This window comes from Chrysochloris asiatica, unplaced genomic scaffold (genome assembly GCF_000296735.1).
Source record: "Chrysochloris asiatica unplaced genomic scaffold, ChrAsi1.0 scaffold00004, whole genome shotgun sequence".
Taxonomy (NCBI): Eukaryota; Metazoa; Chordata; class Mammalia; order Afrosoricida; family Chrysochloridae; genus Chrysochloris; species Chrysochloris asiatica.
The window spans coordinates 437064-449786 of NW_006408522.1; the positions used below are offsets into that span (position 1 = coordinate 437064).

Here is a 12723-nt window from a genome sequence, read left to right on the forward strand (position 1 = left end):
CTTGTTTGTTCTCCGTGAATGTAAGATTTTTAATACTTGACATCAGAACTTATTTATAACATAATATACGCCTTACTGTAGACTCCTGGCATGGCACTGTAGGATCAGCACTGGGCTTCAAACCATCAGGTCAGCAGTTCAAACCCACCAGCCACGCCTCGGAAATCCTATACAGGGTCTGTATGAGTCTGAACCGACTCGACAGCACTTAACAACAACAACACACCTTATTATTGTATCAAGATATTGTTGTTCACTCATTAAAAAGTCTTGCATGTTATGAACTAATTGCTTTAGCAATGTACCAAGAGCCCCACAATGGAAGTGAGTACATATATAAAAAAATTTGAGTTTAATTGGCTAGACTGAAAAACTGAGTATGTAATATTTAAAGACTTCTTTAAATATGAAATAGATAAACAATAACAGTGATGATATCATTTCACTGATTGAGGACTAAGAAATCTGTATTTCTCACAAAGTTCGCATCAAGAAAGACCTAACAAAACAGACAAGTGTGAAATACAGATGGAAGGAAAGGGGTAAAGTCCAAAGACAACTAAACACATTTTGGCTAAACAGCTGTGTTGAAAAACAATTTCTTGTCTTGCAATTAAGAACTGATTTCTCTCTGAAAGACACAGGACATTGGGTTAATAGATTTCTTTAAAAGGAAATCTGTTTTGGCTATTGAAACATTAAAAGAACAGAACATCTGTTTGCAAGTAAAGACAGATTGTATAGAAGAATCGAATATCAAACCACTGATTAAACTAGCATTTAATCTGTTCTATTTAAAATTTCAATAAAAGTGAGTAAATTACATTCTTGAAATTATAGCTCAGCTACAAATATTTAATACCAGTAACCCCTAACACTAAGATGATTTTAAAGTACAAAGGAAGTAATTATTAATATATTGTAATAAATTTTAATTCTGTCTGATATCCATGACAAAACTAGGTTTTAAAACACTACTCTCCAAATTATTTTTAAGTATTGTAACGTGGAAACTCACCATCCATGAATTCTGTACATATGGAAATCCTGTTTTCTACGAAAAATGCACCATAAAATCCTATGATATAAGATGAATCACACTGTAACAAAAAGAAGACAAAAGTAGCTTCAGAGCTGCAAGTCAGTAACATAGTATGCTTTATGAGTAGAAATGGCCAAGAGAAAAAAAATTACCTTATAAAGAATTTCTAATTCAGACATAATTTGCTTCTGAAGTTCCAGTGTAATATCTAATAATATGACCTAGATAGAGAAAGATATCAATAGTTACACATTTATTCTCCTTCAAATAATCACTATGGAATATAAAAACTAAAAAAAAAGTGCTTCCTCCCCCTTTCTCCTCCCCACCATTGTAATTCCGGGGAACACAAACTGTATCCACATCTGTGTAACACTTTGTATTGGGGGAGGTGGTACAGACGTGATTGATGGGGCTAAGGAAAAAGCCAGGTCTCAAAGGTCAGCATTAATGGCTTTAAAAGTCAGTTAAGTTATAACACTCTTAATTTATACACCCTATTTGGGCCACATTGGTTATTTTCAGAAAAGGAAGATAGGAATGCCCCTCAAACCATTAAAAGAGAAGTGTCTGTGATTCAGTGGGAATGAAGGCAAATCAAGGCAACAGCTAAAATCAGGTTCTTAATTATGAGAAGAATAAGGAGAGAATTTTCTTAATATGTCATTTTAAAAAAAAATTCTTCCAGTTGGAGAATATTGCTTTACTAATATTGTTCTAGGATGTTAGCGTTTGAAGGGAACACTGAAATCATTCAATCTAACACTCGTCTTTTAGAAAGGAGGAACCCATGGAGCCATGCAGTCCAACACGGGTAGAGCCCTAACCCAAGTCTCAGTCTCCTGCATGCCCCAGCATGCCTCCTTAAAACAGCAACCAATGGTCAGCCTTGTAATAAAGGAATTGTTTCAAAAACCCACCTAGCATAACTTCTACTTTATTTCAAACACTTGTTTGTTTTCTTTTTAAGAAAGAAAGCCATCAGCTGTTCAAATTTTACTTAGGCCTTAAGTGAGACCAATTCAAGGGCAATGGTTTTATACTTACAAAAAGACAGTAATAATAAGACAGTGATGAGAATTTTGAAAACTTATGATTTTTAAGACTTGTGGCAGAGGTGACCGTCTTTAAATATTTCTAAATTAAAACAATATTTGGGAGTGCCCCGATAGAGAGAAGTTATACACCATTCAGCAGTGAACTATACTTTATAACAATAATAAATAAAATCATACTGGAAAAAACATTTTTAAAATTAAAAACTGCTGATAAATTCAGGAAAGAAGAGGATAATTCTCAAACACACATTTTATAGTATTGATATCTGTTTGGAAGAGGGGAAGGTGGGGGTGGGGAGCATAACCAGTTTCTATCAAGACTTTGCTTTAGGGTTATTTATAAACACATTCACTAAACTAGATTGTAACTGTAATACAAAACTGCCAAGAAACATTTAAACATGTCTCCCAATCAATAGTCATTTGCCAACAATATTCACTTACATTTTTGTTCCTATATAAAACATTAACAAATCCATCTAGTGTTATTTCAATTCTCTGCCATAAAATATTATAGCTATTCATACCACCATGTCAAATACAGGGAACCTTTCACCCTAGAAAATCTCTGCTAAAAGGAATACGGTTATTTACTTTAAAGCTACTGTTCTCAAGTCTGGCATCACGTTATAATCTCCTTGGGCGCTTTTAAAAAATTCTGATGAACAGGCCTTACCCCAGGACAATGATATCAGAAGCTTTAGAGTTGGACCCACATCTTTGTATTTTTTAGAAACTCCCTAAGTGATTTCTAATCTACGGTAAGGTTCTTGTTTCAAAATGCCATTTATTCAGTGAGTTCGTTGTTAATTGTTGCCAAGTCGGTTGCAACTCATATTGACCCTGTATAGGGTGTCCAAAGAACAGCTGGTGGTTTTGAACTAACAACCCTGAAGTTAGCAACCCAGTGCTTATCCTGTTGTTGTTGTTAGGTGCCATCTCGTCAGTACCGACTCATAAGGACCCTAAGCACAACAGAACAAAACACTGCCCAGTCCTGCGTCAACCTCACAATCGTTGCTACACCCGACACCACTGCTGCTGCCACTGTGCCAATCCATCTCATTGAGGGGCTTCCTCTTTTTCTCCAACTCTCCACTTTACCAAACATGATATCCTTTTCCAGGCACTGGCCCCTCCCGACAACATGTCTGAAGTATGAGATGCGAAGTTTGGCCATCTGGCTTCCAAGGAATATTCTGGTTGTACTTCTTTCAACACAGATTGGTTTGTTCTTTTGGAAGTCCATGGTACTTTTAATATTTTGGAGAATATTAACTCAAATCAGTCAATTCTTCTACAGTCTTCCTTATTCACTGTTCAAACTTCACATGCATAAGAGGTTACTGAAAATAGCATGGTATGGGTCTGGCACACCTTAGTCCTCAAACTGCCATCTTTGCTCTTTAACACTTTACAGAGGGCTTGTACAGCAGATTTGCTAACTGCAATACATGGTTTAATTTCTTGACTGCTGCTTCCATGAGTGTTGATGGTTGATTTCAAAGAAAATGAAGTCTTTGACAACTTCAATCTTTTCTCCATTTGTATGGATGTTGTTTACTGGTCCAGTGGTAAGGATTTTTGTCTTCTCTACACTGAGGTGCAACCCATACCGAAGGCTGTGGTCTTTGATCTATATCAGTAAGTATTTTAAGTTCTCTTCACTTTCAGCAAACAAAGTTGTATCGCCTGCATATCACAGATTGCCAATGAGTCTTCCTTCAACCCTGATACCACGTTTTTCTTCATATAACCCAGCTTTATGGATTATGTGTTCAGCATACAGACTGAATAAGTATGGTGAAAGAATACAACCCTGGCACACACCTTCCCTGATTTTAAACCATTCAGCGTTCCCTTATCTGTTCGAACAACTGCCTCTTAGTCTATGTATGTACACGTTCCTCCTTAGCACAATTAAGTGTTCCAGAATAGTCACACTTCATAATGTTGTCCATAGCTTGTCATGATCCACACAACTGAAAGCCTGTGCACAGTTAATAAAGCACAGGTAAACATCTTTCTGGTATTCTCTGCTTTCAGCCAAGATCTGCCTGACATCAGCAATGGTATCCCTTGTTCCATATCCTTGTCTGAATCTGGCTTGCACCTTTGGCAGTTCTCTATCGATGTACATTTGCAGCTGTTTTTGGACTATCTCTAGCAAAATTTTACTTGTATGAGATATTAATAATATTGTCTGATGACTTCCCCAATCCACTGGGTTGCCTCTCTTTGGAATGGGCACAAATATGGGTCTTCTAGTCATTTGGCCAGGTAGTTGTCTTGCAAATTTCTTGGCATAGTTGAGTGAGTACCTCCAGTGCTGCATCCGTTTGTTGAAAGATTTCAAGTTGCATTCCATTAATTCCCAGAGTTTTGTTCTTTGCCAATGCCTTCGATGTAGTTTTTTAAGACTTCTTCCTTCAGTATCACTGGCTCTTGATCATATGCTACATCTTGAAATGGTTGAGCATTGACCATTTCTTTTTGGTACAATGGTTCTGTGTATTCCTTCCATCTTCTTTTGATGCTTTCTGCATCATTCAAAATTTTGTCCACAGAATCCTTCAATATTGGAAGTTAAGTCTTGAATTTGTTCTTCAGTTTCTCTGTTTTGACAAATGCTGAGCATGTTCTTCCCTTTTGTTTTTCTAACTCCAGGTCTTTGCACATTTTGTTATAATACTTGAATTTGTCTTCTCAAGCTGCTCTTTGAAACATTCTATTTAGCTCTTTTACCACATTTCTTCCATTTGCTTTAGCATTGAGAACGTTTCAGTTTCTCCTGACATCAATTTTTGTCTTTTCCTTTCTTCTTGTATGATGTTCTTGATGTTATCACACAACTTTTCCATTCTAATTCATCAAATCTGTCTTCAAATGATCTCCAAATTCAGGTGGGATATGTTGAAGGTCATATTTTGGCTCTCGTGGACTTGTTTTAATTTTCTTCAGCTTTAGTCTGAGCTTGCATGTGAGCTATTGATGGTCTGTGCCAAAGTCTGCCCCTGGTTTTGCTTTGGCTGATGATATAGAACTTTTCCATTGTCTCTTTCCACAGATGTAGTCAATTTGATTTCTGTGTATGCCATCTAATGAGTTCCATGTGTATATTGTTGTTAGGTGCCATTGAGTCAGTACCAACTCACAGCAACCCTATGTACAACAGAATGAAACACTGTCCGATCCTGGGCCAACTTCACAATTGTTGCCACGTTTGAGCCCATTGATGCTGCCACTTTGCCAATCCATCTCGCTGGGAGTCTTCCTATTTTTCTCTGACCCTCCACCTTAAGAAACATGATATCCTTTTCCAGTGACTGGTCCCGCCTAACAATATGTCCGAAGTATGAGAGACGAAGTTTGGCTATTCTGGCCTGTAAGGAGCACTCTGGCTGCACTTCTTCCAACACAGATCTGTTGGTTCTTTAGGCAGCCCATGGCACTTTCAATATTCACTTCCAACACCATAACTCAAAAGCATCAATTCTTCTAAGGTCTTGCTTATTCACTGTCCAGCTTTTGCATGCATATGAGGTTATTAAAAACACCATGGCTTGGGTCAGGCACACCTTAGTCCTTAAGCTGACATCTTTGTTCTTCAACACTTTAAAAAGGTCTTGTGCAGCATATTTGCCAAATGCAATATGTCGTCTGATCTCTTGATTGCTGCTTCCGTGAGTGTTGATAGTTGATTCAAGAAGAATGAAGTCCTTGACAACTTCAATCTTTTCTCGGTTGATAAGAATGTTGTTTATTGGTCCAGTGGTGAGGATTTTTGTTTTCTTTACATTGAGATGCAATCCATACTGAAGGCTGTGCTCTTTGATCTTCATCAGTAAGTATTTTAAGTCCTCTTCACTTTCAGCAAGCAAGGTTGTATCATCTACATATTGCAGATTGTTAGTGATTCCATGTGTATAGTTGTCTAAAAAATACATATTTGCAATGAATTTGTCATTGTTGTTGTTGTTATGTGCCGTGGAGTTGGTTCCGACCAATAGCAACCCTGTACAGGGTTTCCGGGGCTGTAAATCTTTACGGGAGCAGAAAGCCTCATCTTTCTCTCACGGAACAGCTGGTTGTTTCGAATTGCTGACCTTAAGGTTTGCAGCCCAATTCGTAATAGGTCTTGCAAAATTCTATCACAAGATTTTTAGCATCATTTCTATCACCAAAGTCATATTCCAACTGTGGAACCTTCCTCTTTGTTTCCAACCTTTGACTCCCAATCACCAATAATTATCAATATATCTTGATTGTAGGTTTGATCAATTTAATTGCTTATCCTACAGTACCACAATTTCACTATATTGCATATGCAAGTTATCAACCTAGAAATAACATGATTCTGCATGGCTTATGAACACCTTGAAATTAACTTAAAACTCCTAGCTGCAAGCATATTATTCCCCAATCAAAACCCTTAATGGAGTTTCCAGAGCCCATAATAAAGTTAAAACTTTAGCATGACAGTCAAGCAATTCTTTTAAAAACTTGTTCTTCTTATCTAATTACATGCACTGTTCTTCCCAAACCCAATCCATGAGAAATCAGATGACTGACTCTTCCTGGTCCACACACATGTTCTCTGTTTCCCTTCAATTCCAGGTCTTTGCTCCTGCCGTTCTCTCCATTAGGAGTGTACTTCTCTCCCCATTCCCACAGTCACTGATCATATAAACTTTCTCTATCTTTTAGGATCCAGTGTGGATGCTAATGCCACCACTTACTTGTAAGAAGCCCACCTCAAAGTCCTCCATCAGAATTCATCACTAACTCTGTCTAGAATAACTCTCCCCACCACATTCTGCCTTTAACATTATGCTTCATCTGCTAAAACCAGAACCCTTAGCAATACAGGGTGAGTATGGGCTCCTTGTGGGCAAACAGTGAGTCTTAGGCATCGTTCTAGTCCTCGAGCGCCCAGGGCCCAGCCCAGGGTTTTACTCCCACTTGTACGCCTTACGTGATGTGAGATTTAATTGAAGTGCTCCTTACAACTCTAATCCTTTAAATAAGAAGCTTTTTTCTAGACGGAAAATGGATTGCTGATTTCTACAGCTGGACTAAGCTCAATAGGACTGCTTTGTTTTTCCCCAAGTCTCACAAGTTCTCCACCTTTGGCAGGGTGCAATCTTTCCACTTTTCTATTGCTCAGCTTCATGGATAATGTTTGCCTTTTCCTCCTCTAAGAGGTTTCCACCTTATACACATTTGGCTTTTGAAGGTTTTACTGCAGACCTCCTGTAGTGCCATGTAGACCCTCAAATGTGGCCCTCATTGTACTCTACCAAGTCTCAGTCATTCTTGGTATTTACTGTATAGTCCAGAATAGTGGAGATTCCATGAGGGAGGAAAAGTGAGTAGCGTAATTTCCGGGAACTTGAGAGGGAAAGTAAAATCCACCTTAAAATCACTCCCTAAAACGCTCTTCTATTTTCTGGGGGACTTGGCACTCTGGTGGAAGGTTAATTCTCCTTCCCCTGAGCCTTCTTGTGAGTAAGCTTTAAACTGCTAAAAATAAACAAGTCCAATTCTTTATTTGAAGGCAATGGAGAAAAGCATGGCAAATACCAATTTTCTTTCTGAAGCACAAGGGAAAGTAGGGACTCTCTGAGATTTTTGTCTTCGTCTCTTTTTTTCTCCTCTCAGAGAGCTCTATGTTGTTCCCACTGGGGACCATTTGAACATGAAGCATTTCATGGAGAAAGGGTTAAGTGATACCTGAGACCACTCCGCTGCTGCTCTCCAGTCCACCTCCAGGACAAATAAGAAGGAGTTGTCAAGTTAAATATAAGCAGTCAAGTGACTGAATTATAATTTACTCTGTGCTCAATTTAAATTAGTGTGAGGCTATTAAAATATACAGTATAAATACGGCAATTCATCACAAGCTGTCATGGATGACTTCATTTATTTGCTAGAGTGGCACGCACTCCACTAAAGGGAAGGAGAGCAAAATCACAGGTCAAATTAAGCCGCGATTCTGTTTTAATTCACTTATTTAATCTGTGGCGACATAATTGTCTTTTACAGTATGTATAACCCAGAAAGGAAATTTGGGAGGATTACAGTCAGTATACAAATGATTAATCAAATGGTCCATTTAAATGCTAGCTTAAAAGCAGCCAAAACCCAAAGCAGTCAAAGAATGACAATCAGCACATGCTACATACAGTGCTGGGGATTTCCCTGTGAGGTGAATCCCTCTCCCCCCTCTGCCCCCCAATTAGAGAACAAACAATAGTGAGAAAGCTATGAAATCCTGCAAGCATTACTACTGGGGAGATTTTATATAACACATTAACAGTATAAAAAGGTTTTGTTTTCTATTTTACTTATTTGCAATTGTCTTGACTACCTATACTAAAACAAAAACCAAACGAGCCAGAAATACATTTCATGAGTTAAATACAGTCATTCTTAAAGCATTATCTTTACAATGTGATTAGCATCATTTTCAAAACGCTCTTCTTGAGGAAGGAACTTTTCTAAATTCAAATTTAATTCAAATTCAAGGTACTTTTTTTATTCATCCTCAAATCCAACCTGCTTGTTTAAAATACTTTAAATCTTTTTGCATCTTTGAACTCTGAACAAGGAGACATTACAATATGCTTTTTTTGGGGGGTGGGGCAGTATAAACAACAAGAACATTTAGAAGAGTAAACATTATTGTATGTAGGAAGAGGAAAGTTACAGATTTTTGAGGATTCTCATCTAATTGCTCCCACAGATACCCAGAGTGTAGGTCCAACTGAGCACCTTACTTGGGAAATGAAATTTCACTAGTCATTCTACGAAGGCATCAGAGCCCTGCAGATGATTCTGCTGAGACAAGGACTGTGATTTGCTGCCGTTCACAATCCCTCTGTGACACCAGGCAGCCCTGTTTCACAGCTGAGGTCATTGAGAGGTCCAAGTGACATGCTTGAAGTCACACAAAAGTCAGAAGAGGGTCAGCAAAAGATCAAATGCACTTCTAACTTTTAACCTTTCATTTCACCCTTTAATATTAAAAAAAAAAAAAAAGCTAAAAAATATTTGGGGTGAGAGCAATGGTCCATACAAAGAACACACTAGGATATTTTGTATGTGAGCCAAGGCTGATTCCAAGATGTCACTTCAAAAGATGAATGAATGATGTAAAGGACAAATGAAAAAACAAATCTGTATTCATTCATTCAGTCACTCAACAAATTAGGTTTTTAGCACCTAGTCATTATGTGTAGTGCACTGTACTCGCCCCTATATGCAAGGTTCTGCAAGGATCAGTGGGTAAGACAAGAGGGTAAGTATGCTCCCTGACAAAGAGATTTCAATATAATAAGAGAAATGTACATGTGCACTAATAACAGAATACAAGGGAGAGTTGGTAACACCCACAAGAAATACATGAATAAAGATAATTTGTGAGCAGGTCAAAGGAGAGAATGAGTGACTGAGAGGACCTGAGAGTGAACTATAGGGAGACCATAAGTGGCAGGATTTATCCAGGTAAGTTCAGAGGAGTAGGCAGCTTTTGATTTGATCCTTCAAGGGTATTAAAGATTGTGATAGGTACAGATATGGGTGAAGACATTCAAATTGGGAAGAAATGTGAGGAGTACTGGATTCCTGGTGTGGCACTTATAGAATAAACACTGGACCTCAAAGTCTTTTGAACCTCAAGGTTGGAGGTTCAAACTGACCAGTTGCTCCTCAGGAACCTTATGCAGGGTTGCTATGAGTTGGAATTGACTCGACAGCACTTAACAACAGTAATGACAGCAAGAGGAGCACTGGTAGTGCAGTGGTTAAATGCTTGGATGCAAACCAAAGGTTGGCAGTTCAAACTAGCAGACTCGCCTATGGGAGAAAGGTGTCGACAGTTTGCTTCCATAATGATGTCCAGGAAACCTGATGGGGCAATTCTACTCAGTCCTATAGGATCACTGTTGAGTTGGAATTCTACTTGATGGACACAGGTTTGGTTTTAGGTTCATGTGAACCTAAACGTTGAAGTGAGAAAGCACCTGAGCTTATATAAGGCAATGAGTAGAACTTAAAACAGCAGAGGATTCAGACACATAATACTATAAAAGTATGCTGGTGACAGACTGGATTTTTAGTTTGCTTGGGAAATAATGTAGAGCCATTGAAGACTTTTGAGAGGAAAATTTATGTTACCAGAACTACAATGTAGGAAATAAATTAAGGGTAATTAATGGCACAGCATTCTTGGGACAAGAATGTCTGGATTCCAACTATGATTTCACTGATTAGTTGTGTGACCCCAGGACAATGATTTAACTTCTCTGTGCCTCAGCTTCTGCTTCTGTAAAATCAGGGTCAATAATAGTAACAGCTGCAAAAAGGTATTGTGAGTATTAAATGAGGAAAATATCTATAAAGTGCTTATTGATGTTAGGTGCCATCGAGTTGGTTCTGACTCATAGTGACCCTGTATGGGGTTTCTGAGGAGCAACTGGTGGGTTTGAACCACCGACCTTGTGGTTCAAACCAACCTTGAGATCCAGTGCATTATCCTGCAGTGCCACACCAGGACTCCTGTAAAGTGCTCAGCACAGTGGACATCATCAATAGGTGGTAGTTTCTACTTACTAAAAGAACAATTTGAGTAAACATCTGGATTACAGAGGTGACCAGAAAGGAAAGGATATTGGGGTGGGGGAGAAAGAAAGGTAGAGAGGAAGGAAAAGAGGGAGGGAGAGAAAGAAAGGTAGAGAGGAAGGGAAAGCAGGAGGGAGGACGGAAGTTAGGAAGGAAGGGGTACAGACCAACAGGCTTCCAGGTATTGGATATTAGCCAGAACAGGAAAAGGGTTCCTGAAAAATGGAAAACCAGTGAGATGTGCTCTATGATTGCCCTGCTTACTGCCTAAGTTTCCAGGCCCCAGTACAGGGAAGAAAACCCAGGCAGAGCTCAGCAGTCTCCCTAAGATGAGGAGACAGACTGGGAGGCTGAGAAGGACTGGGCAGCTAAGGGTTCACAGGCAGACCTCCAAAGAGCTGCAGAGGTTCCCTCAGTACTAACTAGCAAACATACATGTCAGGAAACTATCAGAGGCCAGGGAAAGAAGGACCAGAAAGGACCAGAGAAGACAATCTCTGGAGCTCACACTGGACAGGAGAGAGAGTTCATGTTCCTACCAGTAATTCCTAGCACAGTTGGTGGGGTGCTAAGAACAGTACTGTCTCAGTAATGGGAAAATCAGCTCTAGTCGAATCATTGGACTGGTCTCATCTAACACAACTTAAAAGCAAATCTGACTCAGAATGAGGAGAAAAAGCAATCAAAACCGACCAATAAATGATACATGTGGTAAAATTATACCTATTCCTCACGACTATTTAGCGAACTGACATTTCTCATTCATGACAATAGTAAAAAATCTACTGTCCAACTCTTTTGTGCATTAATGACATACATCTGGCTGTAACAAGCACCAAGGAGTGAGGTGAAAGTAACATTGCTGTGATGGTTAAGGTTATGTGTTAACTTGGCTGGGCCACGAGTCTCAGGAATGATGTAATTTGGTTATTATCTAATGATGCAATTGGCAGTCATGTAATGATGCTGTCATCCTTCATTCTGCTTTCTGATATAGTCATTCTTCATTTTCTCATAACGCCAATTTTCACATAATGACCTAGTCTTTGGAACCTAACCATATAAGTGACGAGTGGGTATAGTAGACAAGGACAGTAATACAATGATCCTATTTATATTCCATATGTTCAAGAAGGTAGAGAAAATATTGAGCTTTTTAAGGAGAGACATGGTAGATACAAAAAAGACCCATTCAGAGATGAAAAGTGCAATATTGGAAATGAAAAGTACACTAGATGTGATTATCAGCAGATCAAACAAACAGGTTAATAAATTTGGAGACAAAGCAATAAAAAGAATCCAAAATGAAAACATTTAGAGAAAAAAAGACTTAAAATAGGCACAGAGACTGAGCTGTGGGACAACTTCAAGTGACCTAATATAAAAGTTTTTAAAGAGGGAGGAATAGAGAATATTTGAAGAAATAATGGCTAAATTTTTTCCAAATTTCATGAAAACATTAAATCCATAAATCCATGAACCCAAGCAAATGAAACATTAATAAAACTACATCAAAACTCATTATAATTTTTTAAAACCAATAAGAAAGAGAAAATCTTAAAAATCAGCCAGCTACTAGGCTAATTTTTATTTATGGAGAATTAAAGATGAAAATGACAATAGGCTTTGTAGAATGAATACAAGCCAGAAGACAGTGAAATAAAATCTTTTGAATATTGAAAAAGAATTGCTAATCTACAATTTTATATCTAGTAGAAATACTTTCCAAAAATGAAGGTGAAATATAGACTTCTCAGACAGACAAAAACTGAAAGAATTCATCACCAGTAGAACGGTAGAAGAAATGAAAAAGAAAGGCAGTCTCTCAGACAGAAGAGAACTCTAGATGGAAATCTAGGAACAAAGGAACAGAAACATTAAAACTAGTATACGTGAGCAAATATAAAATGAATCTTTTCTTACTTTTTAAATGTCTTTAAAAGATAAATGACTGCCTCACTGGACAGTGAATAAGGAAGACCGTAGAAGAATTGATGCTTT

The 12723-nt window shown here is 38.2% G+C and overlaps 1 protein-coding gene across 1 annotated transcript in view; it reads right to left on the reverse strand.

Annotated features, from left to right (window-relative positions):
- MAP2K5 (mitogen-activated protein kinase kinase 5) overlaps positions 1–12723 on the reverse strand; it is a 349068-nt gene that overhangs the window by 204656 nt on the left and 131689 nt on the right. The window contains exons 10-11 of the mRNA XM_006831503.1: positions 1195–1263; positions 1019–1100 (exon numbers count right to left, since the gene is read on the reverse strand). Coding sequence (XP_006831566.1) covers positions 1019–1100; positions 1195–1263 — 151 coding nt within the window. The remainder of the gene's footprint in view (positions 1–1018; positions 1101–1194; positions 1264–12723) is intronic.